The sequence below is a fragment of the Pseudonaja textilis genome, chromosome 15, assembly GCF_049901715.1.
Source record: "Pseudonaja textilis isolate UNSWEBS1 chromosome 15, rPseTex1.2, whole genome shotgun sequence".
NCBI classification, from domain to species: Eukaryota; Metazoa; Chordata; class Lepidosauria; order Squamata; family Elapidae; genus Pseudonaja; species Pseudonaja textilis.
Window position 1 is genome coordinate 11,087,219 of NC_142004.1, and position 17,642 is coordinate 11,104,860.

Sequence of the window (17,642 nt, forward strand, 5' to 3'; positions counted from 1 at the left end):
CTGGAACCCGAGGACTTGTAGGAGTGAATGCAGGAGCATTACTTGACCACAACCAGTCCCTGCTTTTGCCCAAGATTGTGTGGGTCATGAAGTGTGAGATCTTGTGCTACTGATCTCTTGTGATCTCACCCTACAGTACTTTAGGCCTCTATTCTCTGCGAACCGAGAGAGATCTCTCAGGGTGGGGAAAGCCATTGGGGGGGGGAGGTATCGCTGGAACAGGCCACCTGTCTCAGACCACCCAAGGCCTCCCCCAACCCACCAAAACACCTCATGCTCCCTCCACTGCCCCCCCCCCACAATTGCTCCCCCCTCCGCATCCTGCCACGTTGACTCACTTACCTTATGAAGATCTGTCTCCAGTCCCTCCCGCGGTTTCTTTGCCTGCTTGCAGTTGTAGTGTGAAGAGCGCTTGCAAGAGGCCGGGACTTTGGGGCAGCAAAATCGCATCGCTTGAAGCCTCCCATTGGTTTGCAAGCACTCTTCACACCGAGACTGGAATGGTGGGAAAGGCATTTGCGAGTTGATGGGAGGCTTCAAGCAGCGTTGTGCCCAAAGCGGCCTTGCAAAGCTCTGGGCCAGATCTGGTGCAGGTCTCGGTTCGCAGAGAATAAAGGCCTAAAGTACTGTAGGGTTAGATCACAAGAGATTAGTAGCGCGAGATCTCACACTGCTGATCTTGGATAATCTCGCACTACAGTATTTAGCTTCTGTTCACTATAAACCGAGGCCTGCACGATACTCATGGCAAAAGGCTTTGCAAATGGAGAGGCAGCAACATTTGTAATTTTGGGACTGGGTTGTTAGTACTTGGTGGGGGAGGTAGGTCGTAACTTGGAATGGTCCTTAAGTGAACTGTTGTAACTTGGGGATTACTGTATTTCTTCCTGCAAAGGGTAACCGAGGGTTTAGAAGGCTCTGCAGTGGCCTCCCTTTGGCCTGTCGGAGCCCCCATAGTAAAGGAGAAGGAACGGCTGCTCAGCAGGCACTGTGTAGCAAGTGCAGCCCAGCCTCTGCTTCACTTAAACGAGGCACGCAACTGATCTACACAGTGTTGTGTGTTTGCAGAAGAAGTGGGAGAGATTAGAAAAGTTATGAGTTTCCACAGCCAAGAAAGCTCTGTCTCTTCAGGCTTTCAGTCCCCAGAAGGAACCTGGACTCTGAGTTCCAACCATTCCCTTTGAGGAGGACAGTAGCATTTGATTGGAGAAGCCAGTCACAGTCATAGAATCGAAAGTCCAAGTCCAAAATGTTTTGTTCTAAACACAGTTCCATTGGAGGGTGTGGTCTCTGCCAGGGAGAACATGGGAATTGGTCTCACCAGCTCAAGAGAATCACACACCTTGGTTAACAAATCGGCTTCAGTAGCCTCTGCAGACGGCCAAACAGTCTAAACTCCTGAACTGAAAAATTGGCTCGGAAGCCCCCTCTGGATGCTGTGTTCCTTTTCGGAGCCCCTTCTACCTTCTGAGCGACTTTCTGTTCTGGAAAGGCCAGGTCTTGGCAGGTCTTGCAGGCAGCAGGATTAGTCCTGCTGATTAGAAGAGCTGGTTTTAACGACGGGATGCCTATCGAGAAAGAAATAGGGGAAAATCCACCCTGGCCACCCAGATTGTCCAGTGTCCCCTTCTTCCTGTCCTACCTTTGCCTGCATTTCAGGAGATGATGCTGATGAGCCTCTCCTGCATGGAATTGCAGCTGGATCAGTGGTTGCTGGCCAAAGGGAAGAGCTCCATGGGTGAGTGAGGGAGCACTGGAAGTCCCGCTGATGCTTTGAGAGGCGGGGGGGTCTTTGCTTACCAGGGGGCTGGGTCTCCAGGCTGGCTTTGGAGGGACACTTGGCTCGGCGACACTTGGCACGCTTCTCCCGAATGAGTCCCCAGGCTCACAAGGGTGGAAGCAGAGAAGGGGACTGCTGCCACGGGCCACCTAGACCAGTGGAAGGAGCTCCCCGGGAGTCTCTGCCTGCAGAAGGGGGCCTTCCTTTGCACCCCCTGCTTCAGGTTCCTGTGTCAAGAGGCTAAACGGGGGAAATGCTTCTTCCAGTATCTCCCAGGAATGGTCCCTCTGCCAGCTCGGCCAATGGCAAATTTGGCCCAGACTTTCCGGGCACCCACTTCTTGGGTGATCTGCTGCAGCTCTCGTTCGCTTCTTCCCAGCGGGACCTCTTTGAGGCGAGTTGGTTGCAGTTTGCTGTCCGGGTGTATTGGCTGAAAGCTCGGTTTATGGCTCTACAGGTTTGTATTTTTGCTGCAGCCCAATGCTTGATTTTATGTTCCTCGCAAGACAAGTTTAGAAAGGGGGAACTACCCAGCGTTTCTGCCTGATCAGGGCAAATGTGCGTCATGGGAACATCCCTTAAGATGGAAGCAGGAAGCGGCCCTTGAGTTATGGGCTTTGTGAACATCCCACTTGGCCTGAGGGGTTGATGACGGTACTGGAGGAGGAGGGAGCTGAAAGCTACGTTGCTCCCGCAGGGGGAAATGGAGCAGGCCCTGGAAAACTACGACGTCTGCACGGAGATGCTCCAGCATTCTGCTGCCCTTGAGGCCATCCCTGACAGCGACAAGAGAGTGGTGATCAGGCTGCCCAACCTCCATGTTGACTCTGTGGTTTCTTTGGAAGAGGTAACGTCACCGGGTTGCCTTTTTGAGTCGCCTTGTTGGCTCCAAGCCACGCTTAGCATCTCCCTTTTGTAGCTGGTTCCACACCAGGGTTTTCTGAGGTATTGAGGCTTATCTTGCCCTAAGGGTCTCACCTGAAACCTCCACTCATGCACCTGAGTCGGCCTTTTGCGGCTTGGTGGGTCCTGGCCTTATCTGATATTAGAAGCATCGTCTCTATGTTGGAGGAGATGCTTGATTCAGATACTCCGTTTATGCTTCTGGTTTTAAGAAATGATGACAGTAGTGATGACAAAAATGAAGTGAAACGCTGCTCTTACAATGCCTTTCGACCTCAGTGGTCTGCCATCATTCCACTGTGTATTCCCTGTGTATTCCCATCGAACGTAAGAAAAAGAGGCATTCTCCGTATGCTCTGGCTGGCTTTCCATAGTAGAATAAACACAGCTAAAAGTTCGATTGGGAGGCAGCCTGCTGTGGGACGCCAGCCACCGTCTTACGGTATCATGGCCAGATGGTTTGTTTGGTCATTGTGGCGAGGGTTTTTTTTTGTAACCCCAGGTAGACCTTGGACTGGAGCGTGGCCCATCCAGTGTTTCATTCTTGCAGATTGATAAGAATCTGAAGTCCCTGGAGAGATGCCAGTCTTTGGAGGAGCTTCAGCGCTTATATGAGGCTGGGGACTACAGGGCTGTGGTTCAGCTGCTGCGCCCAACGTTGTGCCTCAATGGAGACAGCAGGACAGAGCACCTGGAGTTGGCTATCTCCATTCCAGAGAGGCCAGCTCAACTTCTCTTGCTACAGGTGAGGGGTTTTTTTGGGGGGTGTGGGGTGGGGTGTTCCCTTTCAGGTGAACTGATGTAAATTAGCATAAAATGGATGCAACATTGTGAGATATGAGGAAGAATTGCCGAAGAAGGATGAAGTGGCCTCATAGCATTAATGCTATTTCACTCCTTTCATAGAGTGTAGTGAATTTAATGTCTGCCAGGATATCAGATTATAATTGGCAGAGAAGATACAGCTGGAGAGTAACATTTGAGTAATCCACCTGGCAAATGCCCATAATTTAAAATTGTATACTGATGGTACAGTACTTACAATCATTAATCCAAAGGATTCTTCAGAATTGATAAAGAATGTATACAATGCTCAATAGTCTGTACTTGGGATTAACCAAAATCAGTCCGTCTGGAGAAAAATGCAACGAATAGCAGAGTTTGATAATAGTATTAAGCCTTTTATATAAAAAATGAAGACTTATTCAAAATTAATTATGTATCTGGAAAAATTAATAAGGTGGAAAAATTAAATCTTTCTTGGTAAGGAAGAATATCTGTAGTAAAAATGAATATGTTATCAAGGATATTTTTTTTATTTCAAATGATCCCAGTAGGAATCTGAGAAAGGTCATTGAAGTTGATGAAATCTTCAAATTCTCTATGGAATGGTCAGAAATGGGTAGCTCGGATTCAGATCAGTATAGTTTAAACCAAAAATACAAAAATGAGGTGGCACGAAAGATTTGAACAAATTTGAAAGACTCATGACACAAAATTCAGGGCACCTTTGGGGATTGATATATAAGTTACTATTGAAATAAGATTCAGAAACCGAAGATGTGAAACCTTGCATGATTAAATGGATGACAAATTTTGTCCATTCAACAAATATTCTTGGAAGAAAAATAATCAAATTCACTGTGAATATTACACTTACAGCAAACTAGCATAATACTTTTTGTTACTATTGGTATATTGTTCCAGTTACAACTGTCAAATGGTTCATATTAAAAAAAATGGCTGGAAATGTAATAATCAGGTTGGATCATATCTTTATATTTGGTGACAGTCTCAAAAAGCTCAGCAGTTCTGGAAGACGGTTCACCATAAGATGAACTAAATTTTAAGCACTGACTTTCCAATCTTGTCAAGGGTTTTTCTGTGAAGAAGCACCGAGCCGTATATTCTTACAAAATACCACAATGACCACCGCTGGGACATTCTACACCTGCTTCTGGCAATTACATTCAGTTCCTTCATTAGAGGATTGGCAGATTAACTTTGGAGAGTGCAATACTTTCGTTACATTTAAAGTGTGATACTTTAATCTGAAATAATCTGTTTATGGAGTGCAATTTTATCCGGAAACTTCTGCCATATTTGAAATTCACATTTCTTTTAACATAAAGTTGTAAAGGACTAGATTTCATCTGATTTGGTACTACAGGTGAAACTCGAAAAATTAGAATATTGTGCAAAAGTTCATTTATTTCAGTAATGCAACTTAAAAGGTGAAACTAATATATGAGATAGATTCACTACATGCAAAGCAAGATAGTTCAAGCCGTGATTTGTCATAATTGTGATGATGATGATGGCTTACAGCTCATGAAAACCCCAAATCCATAATCTCAGAAAATTAGAATATTACATGCAATCAATAAAACAAGGATTGTACATAGAACAATATCGGACCTCTGAAAAGTATAAGCATGCATATGTACTCAGTACTTGGTTTGGGCCCCTTTTGCAGCAATTACTGCCTCAGTGCGGAGTGGCATGGAAGCTATCAGCCTGTGGCACTGCTGAGGTGTTATGGAAGACCAGGATGCTTCAATAGCAGCCTTCAGCTCTTCTGCATTGTTCGGTCTCATGTCTCTCATCTTTCTCTTGGTAATGCCCCATAGATTCTCTATGGGGTTCAGGTCAGGCGAGTTTGCTGGCCAATCAAGCACAGGAATCCCACAGTCATTGAACCAGGTTTTGGTGCTTTTGGTAGTCTGGGCAGGTGCCAAGTCCTGCTAGAAGATGAAGTCAGCATCCCCATAAAGCTCATCTGCGGAAGGAAGTATGAAGTGCTCCAAAATCTCCTGGTAGACGGCTGCGTTGACCCTGGACTTAATGAAGCACAGTGGACCAACACCAGCAGATGACATGGCTCCCCAAATCAACACAGACGGTGGAAACTTCACACTGGACTTCAAGCATCTTGCAGTGTGTGCCTCTCCATTCTTCCTCCAGACTCTGGGTCCTTGATTTCCAAATGAGATGTAAAAGTTGCTCTCATCAGAAAAGAGGACTTTGGACCACTGAGCAACAGACCACTGTTTTTCTTTAGCCCAGGTAAGACACTTCTGACGTTGGTTGTTCAGGAGTGGCTTGACAAGAGGAATACGACATTTGAAGCCCATGTCCAGGATCCGTCTGTGTGTGGTGGCTCTTGATGCACAGACTCCAGCCTCAGTCCACTCCTTGTGAAAGTCCCCAACACTTTTGAATGGCCTTTTCCTGACAATCCTCTCCAGGCTACGGTCATCCCTGCTGCTTGTGCACCTTTTTCTTCCACACTTTTCCTTTCCACATAACTTTCTATTAATGTGCTTTGATATAGCACTTTGGGAACATCCAACTTCATTTGCAATTACCTTTTGAGGCTTTCCCTCCTTTCCCATGATTGTGATTCCTACTGAACCTGACAGAGACACCAATTAAAGGCTCAGGAACCCTTTGCAGGTGTTATGGCTTAATTAGCTGATTAGAGTGGGACACTTTTGAGCCTAGAATATTGAACCTTTTCACAATATTCTAATTTTCCGAGATTGTGGATTTGGGGTTTTCATGAGCTGTAAGCCATCATCATCTCAATTATGACACATCACGGCTTGAACTATCTTGCTTTGCACGTAATGAGTCTATCTCATATATTAGGTTCACCTGTTAAGTTGCATTACTGAAATAAATGAACTTTTGCACGATATTCTAATTTTTCGAGTTTCACCTCTGTGTGACTTTCTTTAGTGTTTCCTGTGAGAATAAGGATGGAGTATTTTCTAACCTGACATTTGTATAATCTCTACCTGTATTTTTTTTTTTTACTAAAAGATTTTAGAAAGTCCAGGATTGTGTGCCAGACTATATGAATTGGTGTGCTGTAGGTTCTTGTGGGTGCACGTGAAAATAAGAAGGCGTAGGTTGGTGATAGTTGCATATTATGTTTAATGAGAGGTAATGGCAAATTGGGAGGTGAATTTGGAGGGAAATCGTGCAACGTTCTGAATTAATTGTCTGGCGGGGATTTCTCTTTTACATGACATGAATAGGCTGGTTGGCACTGAGACAAGAAAGCTTTTGGCCCACTTGAAAACGGAGAATGGCTGAAATGGGTGACTGCTGGGAAGGAGATTCCAGTCTGCCTGTCTGCCCCTGCTGATAGAAAAGAAATAAATGTCCATTGTGAACAGGATGATGGTGACGGTGGGAGGAGGCATGCCCCAGTGTTCAGACATTGTGTGGGTGGCATTGGTGTTGTCAGTTGCAAGGAAGAAGCATTTGGCTGCCCTCTTGTTTATCTGGAAGAGAAAGCGGAGACCTCTGGGCAGTGGGGTACTTAAGGAGCAGGATTGAGGTGTGCTGTATTTCATTTTCTACCTTTTAATGTTTCTTGTTCCTGAGTGTGTGTGTGTGTATGTTTTGCATAACACTGCAGACCCCCAAAAGGAACAGTGTGATAGGGATGAATAATGTACAACCTGCAGGAAGCAACGCAGATGCCTGTAGGATCCAGGGTTTATTATCTTTCTTTCTTTTATTATTTTTATTATCATAAATAGAGCAACATATTCAATATCCATATCGACAGTGTGTTGTCTGATTACAATTCCTTTGAACAGTACTCAGCATCATAATAGTGATAATATTCTCTAGCAATAACCTTAGAGCAGTGGTCCCCAACCTTTTTTGTGCCACGGCCCGGTACCGGCATCACAAAATCATCCGCGTCCCGGTACCAGCATCAGCACGCATGGCAAGGCGAGCCGAGCGACCGGACATCCAGCCATCCCCCGCTTCTCCCCTCCACCTTCAACTCCTCCCTTTGTACCTGTGTCGATGGGCTTCGCGACAGCTTCGGGGCGGTCGCTCGTCTCGCCTTGCCATGCGTGCTGAAAGAATCCTCACGCCTTAGTTTTGTTCGAAGCTGCCCCCCCTTCGATGAAACTAAGGCGCGAGGATTCTTTCAGCACCCAAACGCCACTTTCTACCCGGAAAAGCTCACCGGAAGCACTTTTTCCTCAAAACAAGATGGCGGCGCCCAGCAAACCGGCGGCCCGGTAGAAATTGTTCCACGGATCGATACCGGTCCGGGGACCGGTGGTTGGGGACCCCTGCCTTAGAGTACCAGTGCTTTTCCTTCATAATATTAATACCTTGGAATTAATAATACCTTACTGTAACCATCCATCATGATAAAATTAATCTTTCTCTTGTAATTTTAAAAGTTCTAACTTCTGTTTCTCTTTATTTAACCATCGATGGAAGAAATGCCGAATGTTTATGGTCTTTCTGGCCTTGCTCTCCTGGTGGGAAGGAAGCCGCTTTTCTGTCTGATGCAACTCTCCCTTCTCTTCCCTGTGGGTTTTTTTTTTAATCTTCTACCCGCTTCCCGATATTCCCCTAGGATTCCCTCCTTCGACTGAAGGACTATCAGCAGTGCTTGGAATGCTCTGAAGTGGCCTTGAACGAAGCCTTCCAGCAGATGATGAATACAACAGCCGCCTCAGCCAAGGAGGAGTGGGTGGCCACTGTCACCCAGCTGCTCCAGGGCATCGATCACTCCCTCTCAGCAGATAGCAGCAGCAGCAGCCTGAGCGAAGTTTCTGCCCTGCCGAATCTCATCCGATTGAGTCACAACCTCATCCAGGTAAGGGGGAGGGGCTCCCTTTGACCCCCCGCAGCTGCTGCTGCTGCAGCTTTCACCCCCAAGAGCTCCTTTCAGAGCAGCAGCCAGCCAAAGAGGGAACAGAAAAAAACATCCTTGTTTGGGTTCACAGGACCACGAGTCTTACAGAGATATAAGACATGTATTGTGATAAAAAAAAATTTGTAACATGTCATATTGGACCTCCAGATACTGATGGCAGGGAAAACCACAGCAAGAAGAGGCAGGTTTCTGGGTAAAGGGGCAAGTCTTCCACCAGAGCCCTGCAAAAGGTTCTTCAGGGCATGACTTGGTTGGCTGGCAGCCCAGCAATCATCTTCTTACAAGTAGTCTTCACTTAATGACCACCATTGGCCCGGCAATCTGTCACAATTCTTGAGCAATACATGTCATCGCACTGGACTAACGATGTCAGTTCTGCTGTAGCTGTTAGATGAACGATAGTTAAGGAGACATTGTTTCTCCATTGACTTGGTCAGCTGCGAAACTCACAAATGTCGACTAAACGGCCGACAATGCTGCAATGCTTGTGACTATGCGCTAGGTGTGACTAACAGAGTTGGAAGGGACCTTGGAGGTCTGGTCCCCACTCCTGCGCAGGCAAGAAACCCTGGACCATTTCAGAGAAATGGCTGTCCAGTCTCTTCTTAAGAGCTAGAGCATCCACAATTTCTGGAGTCAAGTCGTTCCACTTATTGTTCTAACTGTTAGGAAATTTCTTTTTTAGTTCTAGGTTGGTTCACTCCTTGATCGGTTTCCATCCATTGCTTCTTCTCCTGGTGCTTTGGAGAATAGCTTGACCGCCGCTTCTTTGTGGCAGCCCCTGAAATATTGGAACACTGCTATTCTGTCACCCCTAGTTTTTCTCTTCCCTAGACTAGACATAACCAATTCCTGTAACCGTTCTTCATATGTTTTTCGCCTACAACCCCCTAATCATCTTTGTTGCCCTTCTCTGCACTCTTTCCAGAGTCTCAACATCTTTTTTATATCGTTGTGACCAAAACTGGATGGCGAATTCCAAGTATGGTCTTCCCAAGTAAAAGTGGTACTAATACTTCATTTGATCTTGATTCTATCCCTCTATTAATTGGCTTTTTTGACGGTTGCAGCACATTGCTGGCTCACATTTAAGTGATTGTCAACTAGGACTCCCAAGATCCCTCTCGCAATTACTGTTGAGCCAGGTACCACCTATACTTGTGCCCAAATCATAATCATGTGACCATGGGGATACCGTCACAGTTGTAAGTTTGATGAGTGGTCCTAAAGTTACTTTTTCAGTGTCCTCTGTACCTTTAAATGGTCACTGAGCAGGGCAGTCATTAACTGAGGGCTACATGTACCAGACTCTGCAGTCCAGTTTGCAGCTTTTCTGACTAGCAGCTCCTGCAGGTTTTTTCTGTCCGGAGCTCCTACAGCTTCTGTCCCATGGCAGCACACGAGATCATATCTCTTTGGGGAGTGCTGGATGAGTGTTCTGACAAGTAACTCAGTGTTGCCCTGGTGCCTTTAGTAAGCTCCTCTTGTTGCGGCTGAATCTCAAACATCTGAACCAGAGGACTGACTGCTCGATGACCTTTGTGGCTTTAATTTGCTGTGTCTCTTTCTTTGGCGATTAGATTATCGATTCCAGCATGGTAGTCCAGGAGGAACCCAAAGAGCCGTTTGTATCCTCAGTGCTTCCCTGGATTATTCTTCATCGCATCATTCAGCATGAAGAAGAAAGCGTCCAGCCCCTTTGCTGCCAACAGGAGGAGCAGCTGCAGAATCCACAGGAAGGAGGTGAGTCCTGGTGTTTTTCTTTTCTTTTCTTCAGAGCCTGTTTTTCCTCCTTCCCGTCCTTCTGCAGTCCTCTGGCCCGATGCCTGTCCCCTTCAAAGGGTCCCAAAAGGGGAGGCAAGGTGTCAGTCTACAAGCGCCTTCGAGGCTCCCAGATGCATTCATCTGAGCGTGTCATCGGGCACTTCATCCGATGGCTTTCTAGCGACAAGGTGCATCAGGTCTGCAGCTGAGGTTCCCAAACAAACCTCAGCACTTTTAGCGTCTCAGTAATTTTGCATGTCGCCCCACAATTCCCAAAACGTACCTCAGTGCCGAAGATACTGCAGCAAAGATACTCGCGGGAGCCTGCAGCATTCAGTTTTTGGAAACCAGAATCATCTACTGTATTGCCACGATCCATTAAGGAAGTTGCCTGATCACAAATTAGGTAAACTTTTTTGTTTTTGACAAATCCACGCCGACCTCCTAATTCCTTATCGGATACCTGGAAGCCAGAAGGTATCATAGAACATAGCAAAATTGAGGCTGAGCCTTAGCACGATTGACAAGCTGTTTGACTGGTAACCACAGTGTAATTGCCTGAGTGCCCTTCTTGACCCTGAGGATCTGCCTTGAGGAGGAGATCCCCAACCTGGTTTCTCAGCGCCTTCAAAGTCAGCAGGTGCCATGGCTGCGGATGGGTTTATCCAGCTTCAGGATGGCCCTTCTTGGAACCAGGAGCTCTGCTGACCGTTACTGATGCCCTCATCACCTCCCAGTTGGTGCTGTTAGTGCAAAGTGCAGCAGCTGCGTGCTGAGGAGGCCGAGGTGATCGAGCAATTTGATCGACTGTTCTGAGTGATTCCTTTGGGCTGACTGTTTTGTTCCTTGCTTTGAAAGACTTTGTTGGAGCAAACAGATGGCTAAAATACTCTATTAAAATGAGAAACTGCTATCTCTGAAGTTTGCCAGCCATCCTTCTGAAGTTGATTTAAGAGTTCTGCTTGTTTCTCGTCTTATTTTCAGTGTCTCCAATTCAAGACACGCCTATGCTGCCCCCTTCCCTAATGCTGTTGAACACGGCCCATGAATACCTTGGAAGGAGATCCTGGTGCTGTAACTCAGATGGAGCCCTGCTTAAATTCTACGTGAGTAGAAATGTCCATTTCTTTTAGTATTGATTGCTTTTGATCTCCACCCTTGATATAAATAGGTAATTGTCCTGCATCTTGCATTGTTCAAAAAATGTAAGCTGATCTCTCTCTCTGCCACTATTTACAGGTGGCTTGACATCCAACCTTTTTGAATATCTTTAGAAAAGGCCGATATAAATAAAAGTTAATTCTTCTGTTGAACTAATCTCATATTGAGACCATAGGAAATGACATTCCTTAAGATTCTACGCTTTGGTTTATAGGGTATTCCAACTCTTTTTCCCAAGTTCTTGCAAATACCAGTATGTCCTTCAATGATATTGCTTGGTTTTCTATAAAAATAATTGTTTGCTTAGAAAAACCTGTAGCATTTAAGGAGAACATCTTCCTTCAACATTTTCTTTCGTATTTCTTGTGAACATTGGTCTGCCTAAAATCTGTTTTGTCCTGAAATCAGTAATTCTAACATTGCGTAGTCCCAAAGTTCTCAGCATTTTTTGTCTGCTTTATTTCTCAAATTTTATTTTCTTGTACCCTATGACTATTTTTAAGTGTTGTACCTTATGATTCTTGACTCTTGACGAATGTATATTTTATGTATACTGAGAGTATTTGCATCAAGACAAATTCCTTGTGTGTCCAATCACACTTGGCCAATCAAGAATTCTATTATAGGACTTCCGGTGGCAAGGCAAGGCCGAACAGAGGTGCAGAAGCACGTCTGTGGTTTCAGTTAATCTCTCTTTGCGGTTGGCGCGATCCTTTGAGGGTGCACGAGTCCCGGAGAGATTCGTGCCGGCACAGGGGAGACTCGGGTTGCAGTGTGGGGAAGGCAACCCCCGTGCAGCAAAGAGGAGCCCTCCAGAGCCCAATGAGCAAGAAACAGCCCCCTATCAATGGCGGTTCCGAAGTCCGGACTGGCACCGATGTAAAGAAGCGAGTGAGTGACAGTTTGTGAGATCATTGGAGAAGAGTGTGGCAGAGAAAATTAGCAGCGGAGAGGAGGATTGGAATGCCATAGACTTTTATAAGGCTGTTACAAGTGTCTGTCCGGAGCCCTAAAAGAAAGCGGCCAAAAAGTGGATGCGAAGCAAGTGAAAGTGAAAGGGTTTGGCAGACAGAAGAGAGAGAGAGGACAATAACGAGTAAAAAGGGAAGTTTACGAGGTTGGGAGACCAGCGGCTGGAAGGTGCCTGGAAGTTGTAGGGGATTTGGACTATCTCATTTGATTTTTATTCTGAAAGACTATTAAAGCAGAGACGGGAAGAAGATCAGAACTGACGGAACAGAGACAGTGTGGCGCCACAGGCGATACTTAGAAACCCTGAAGTTATCATAACAATATAACTGATATAAACCACTTAACAGCCCTTTAGGGAGCATACTGATCTAATTGAGGAGGTGGTTCCATCTGAAGAAAACCTTCTTTATTCTTTCTTTATAATGATTATAAATATGCATACTGGGGAAAGGAAAATTGATTGTTGTAACTGATTGTTAAATAATTGAATTAATTGATTTATTAATAATAGTGATAGTTATACTCTGATTAGATGTATAGGGAAAATAGTAAGAACATTAAGTATTATTTAATTAATAAGTATAGGATTTTATGTATTAATATTATAATTTATTGTGTGATCACAATTAATCCACTTGGGGACGAATGTAATACTGATTGTGTTTAAGAATATTTAAAATAAAGTTAGATAAATACACATATTTATAATATTTAAATATAGCTAGATTTGTGTGTGTGTGTGTGTGTGTGTGTGTGTGTGTGTATTACATGAAGCTATGTATAGAGGCTGAGCATAAACCTTACAAAATTATATATGTGATTTAGAATTTGGATTTAAAAAAATACAGTGATAATATTTTTATATATAAGTACTTATACTCCAGTAACCAATTAAGAGCACAGCTATCCAGCACATAGATAGATTAAGTAATTAGATACCGGTCAATCCTAATACAGAGATTCTATCACTGAATGTTAATTTGGGATAGTATAATTAATATAGTACAATAACAGAAACATATCTTAAAAGAAATGACTTCCACAACTACTACAGCTCAGAAAACTGGAAGAAAGGTCACCCCAACGTTAACAACTACGTCGGCAACAGCTTCGCCCATGGCACAAAAAACCATAGAAGAAACATTACCAGTGGAGAAACAAGCTAACATCTCAAATGCCAGCATCCAATCAATTTTGCTGACTTTACAGGAATCGATGACAAGCTGCAAGAAACAATGATGAAAAACCATAACGAGACGAGAGCAGATATTAATGAACTAAAAGAGGAGATGGGGAAATTAAAAGCAGAAATGAAAGTGGATATCTCCAAAGTAGAGGACAAAGTTGGATTATTACGGCAGGCCTTGGAGAAAAATGAAGCAACAATAAAAGAGGTAGAGATAAATACAGAACGACAGAACGAACTGAAAGGAAATTAGAAAGGGTAGATGAAGAATTAAAGAATGTGAGTAAAGAAATGGAGGACTCACTGGTCTACCTAGAGATGGACAAGGCTGCTACATACTTGAGATTCCAAAATGTAGTGGAATCCAAAGAAGAAGACCTGGAACAACTAATGGCGGGAATACTGGCTGGACTATTGGAAAAGGATAAAGATGATATCTTAAGGGAGTTTGATGAAGTATACAGGATTAGCACTAATTATGCGAGACGCCACAAATGCCCAAGAGAAGTCCATATATGATTTGCGAGAAGGAGTGTTCGGGATATCATATATAGGATGTCAAGAGATGAAATAATCATGTATAAAGGTAAAGAAGTCTTGATTCTCAAACAAATACCAAGAAGAGTAAGAGAACAAAGACGAGACTACAAGTTCTTAGCAGGTTACTCAAATCAGAAAAGAATCGTATTTAAATGGCTAATCCCAGAGGGGATGTTAGTTTTTTGGAACGAAAGGAAAATTAAAATAGACTCCATGGAAAAGGCCCTGGAATTTTATGAGCTATTGGTAGGTCCGGAAGATCAGAGCAGTAAGGAGGAAGTGGAAACAAACTCCCAGGAAGATCCAGGCTATCATAAGAACAGAGATGGAACTTTAGGAAATCAAGGAAATGCTCAATTACAACAGGAGAGAGAAGAAAGTAGGACACATCTTCAGGCACAAGGAGAGACCGGAGCCATTACAAGGCAAAGAGTGAAACAGAATTAAATGGAAGAAGAAAAAAAACTATTATCAATTAATATAAATGGTTTAAACTCGACGATAAAAAGGAAAAGGATAATAGCCAAACTAATCAAACAAAATGCTGATATAGTATGTCTACAAGAAACTCATATAAAGAAATCAGTTGCAAAATACCTAGAATGCCCACAAGTCTTAAAGTTGCCAAGTTTGGAGGCCTCTGCAGTAGAATGAAAGTCTGTTAATCTATTTACTGATGGTTCCACTCATGGTGAAAGAGGATAACATTTGTAATGCACCAGATTTATTCAGCTTAAGGCTATCCCCGAGGGATAATCTGCTGCTCTGCTGTACGTCTCAGGTTATCTTCGCCTGTCTGGTAAGATCCAACAGATTACCTCTTGTATAACAGGTTAAACAGTGATGGTTCCAGTGTTTAAGAATACTCCCCACTTGGCTGGACCCTGCAAGTCGAAAGGAATCCCAGACAACGTGGCTCGGCAGTCACAGCCTAGGATCATCCCCTCCTGAGCAGCTTAGATGCTGAGCAGAACAGCCAGGGCAACTGTGGGAGCTGTGCCTGGGAACCGGTCTGGCTTCAGCTCCCTAATTGCCATATTTAACCTGAGTTCATAACAGGGCTTGGTCAGAATCCGTTTCAGAATTTCTCCATGAAGGCTCTGCCTCCTGGAGTGTAGCTCTACAAGGTAGACCAGTGCCATAAGGTCAGGACTGATTTTATTGGAGCAGGTCTAGTAATAGAATCTTGCAAGTCTGAATTTGGTCCCCTGCCTCCCGTCCCGCTTTATCTTCTTGGGAAGGAACGGGGACGGGATTCTCAAGTTGTTTCTCTTGGCCTGGGCTCGAGTCCTGCTTGCCTTACTCCTCCCTTTCGAGGCCATTCCTGTGACCTCAGCACTGGGCTTCTCCTAAACCAAAGTAAAGTCTAGAAAAAGTGCAGAGAAGAGCAACCAGGATGATTAGAGGAGTGGAGGCTGAAACATACGAAGAACGGTTGCAGGAACCGGGCCTGGCTAGTCTAGAGAAGAGAAGGACCAGGGGAGACAGGAGAGCAGTCTTCCAGTATTTGAGGGGCTGCCCCAGAGAGGAGGAAGGGGGTCAGGCTATTTTCCAAGGTGCCTGAAGGGCAGACAAGGAACAATGGATGGAAACTGATCCAGGAGAGATTGATTCATCCTGGAACTAAGGAGAAATTTTCCGACAGTGAGAACAATCAACCCATGGAACAGAAGTTGCCTTCGGAAGTTGTGGGAGCTTCATCACTGGAGGCTTTCAAAAAGAGATTGGACATCTGTCAGAAATGATGTAATCTTCTAATGTGGCCCAGGGAAGGTGAAAGGTTGGACACCCCTGATGTAGGGTCTCTTGCTTGGGTGGGGGGTTGGACTAGATGACCTAGAAGGTCCCTTCCAACTCTGTTAATCTGTTAAGTCTGTTAAATACTTCAGGAAGTATAAAAACTGCTCCTGCTGACACCCGGTAACCAGACAGTTGGTGGGACAGGCTACCCACTCACTGCAATGCCCCAGCTTCTGGAGTCTCTCTGAAGCCTGGACAGACCTTTCTAATAGGCCTGACAGCCCTTGGGAGGTCTTGGGTCACAATCAGTGGCAATTGGATCAAGACGTGATTTAACTACAACCAATGTCTACATGCAATGCTTCTGTATTCGGATCACTGTAGCTCAGAGGCAACCATGAGGTGTAGTATGTGTTGTCCTGCATCTGTTGGGCCAGAGATTAATGAGGAGAAGCTCCAGGACCTGGCCATCAACTTCCTGTCTTTCCCTGATGAGTTCCCTCACCAGCTCTGAGATCAGATCAGCTCTGAGGGAACCAGCTGGTCAGCAGGACGGCTGCCCTTCCCCAGATGGACTCACAGAAAGACCACAGATTGTTTGTGATCACCGTCTCAAGTAACTCAGGATGCAGATACTTGTGGAAGCAACTTTTTTCCCATTCCACAAGATCCAAGAGGATTGGTACGGTTTGGATCCCACCTACCAAACCGTGTCATTTCTAGGACCCAGAAGATGGGCCTTCTCCGTCCCCCTGTCTGCCGATTGGAATAGGACTTCTCCAAGGTCCGTAGAGCCTGATCCTGCTGCCCTTTAAGAGGACCTGGCTTTTCCCACCGGTAGGGGTTAGGACGTTGTGTGCATCTGCCACTTGAGTTCCTATGCTGTGTGTGCTGCGTATTTGTTCAAGCTCGCCTTCCTGAACACCCAAATGAGATCTTTGCTTGCCCTCAACTGCACCTTCCGTAACCTAAACGTTTGTTTCTGTTCTAGGTGCGGGTTCTGCAAAAAGAGCTTTTGGCCTCCACCACAGAAGACACCCACCCTTATAAAGAGGAGCTGGAGACGGCCCTGGAGCAGTGTTTCTACTGCCTGTACGGCTTCCCAAGCAAAAAGAGCAAAGCTCGGTACTTGGAAGAGCATTCTACGCAGCAGGTGAGGCTGCCTGGTGCTCAGGAGCAGAGAGGCCTCTTGGCCAGAGATCCCTCCAGCATTTATGATGCCACCACGGGCAAAGCTTATGTCCTGTTTCTGACAGGGGTCAGCCACAGGTTTCTAAGACACCTGCCTGATGGCCATCTTTTTTCCTAAATTGTGTCTCAAAATGTAATCAAAAAGGTTTAATCCAAATAGTGAAAACAAGGCTAATGATATTGTCAATGCAATTAAGCTTAGAGCAGCTCTGTCTGTTCAGGACTCTGAAAAGTTATTGCACAGCAGTTCCTCAGAATCCTACAAGGTAAGAAATCCTGTAGGTCAGGGGTCCCCAACCACCGGTCCCTGGATCATTTTTTACCGGGCCGCAAAGCTTGGGCGCCGCCATCTTGTTTCGACGGCGCTTCCGGGTTTTCAGTTGCTTCCAGCTTTCGGTTGGAAAATGCTTCTGGGTTTTCAGTTGGAAAGTGGCATTTGGGTGCTTGCGCCTTAGTTTCGTCGAAGGGGGGTGGCGGCTTCAAATGAAGAGCCTTCCTGATGGCGATAGAGTCTCGCGTTACTCAGGTACCGGTCCGTGGAAGAATAAATAATCGTGAAACTGGTCCCTGGCTCAAAAAAGGTTGGGGACCACTGCTATAGGTTATGAAACCCAACCTCAACCTGGCGCTCAGTGCAAGAATCCAAAGTGGGCTCTTCTCAACAGATCCTAGTCCAGGCTTTGCTGAAACGGGGGTGGAAGGAA

The 17,642-nt window shown here is 45.2% G+C and overlaps 1 protein-coding gene across 1 annotated transcript in view; it reads left to right on the forward strand.

Moving 5' to 3' along the window:
- LOC113447078 (calcineurin-binding protein cabin-1) overlaps positions 1–17,642 on the forward strand; it is a 68,142-nt gene that overhangs the window by 16,244 nt on the left and 34,256 nt on the right. The window contains exons 12-19 of the mRNA XM_087913515.1: positions 1,660–1,738; positions 2,047–2,237; positions 2,478–2,627; positions 3,234–3,428; positions 8,082–8,324; positions 9,965–10,127; positions 11,133–11,254; positions 16,739–16,900. Coding sequence (XP_087769641.1) covers positions 1,660–1,738; positions 2,047–2,237; positions 2,478–2,627; positions 3,234–3,428; positions 8,082–8,324; positions 9,965–10,127; positions 11,133–11,254; positions 16,739–16,900 — 1,305 coding nt within the window. The remainder of the gene's footprint in view (positions 1–1,659; positions 1,739–2,046; positions 2,238–2,477; positions 2,628–3,233; positions 3,429–8,081; positions 8,325–9,964; positions 10,128–11,132; positions 11,255–16,738; positions 16,901–17,642) is intronic.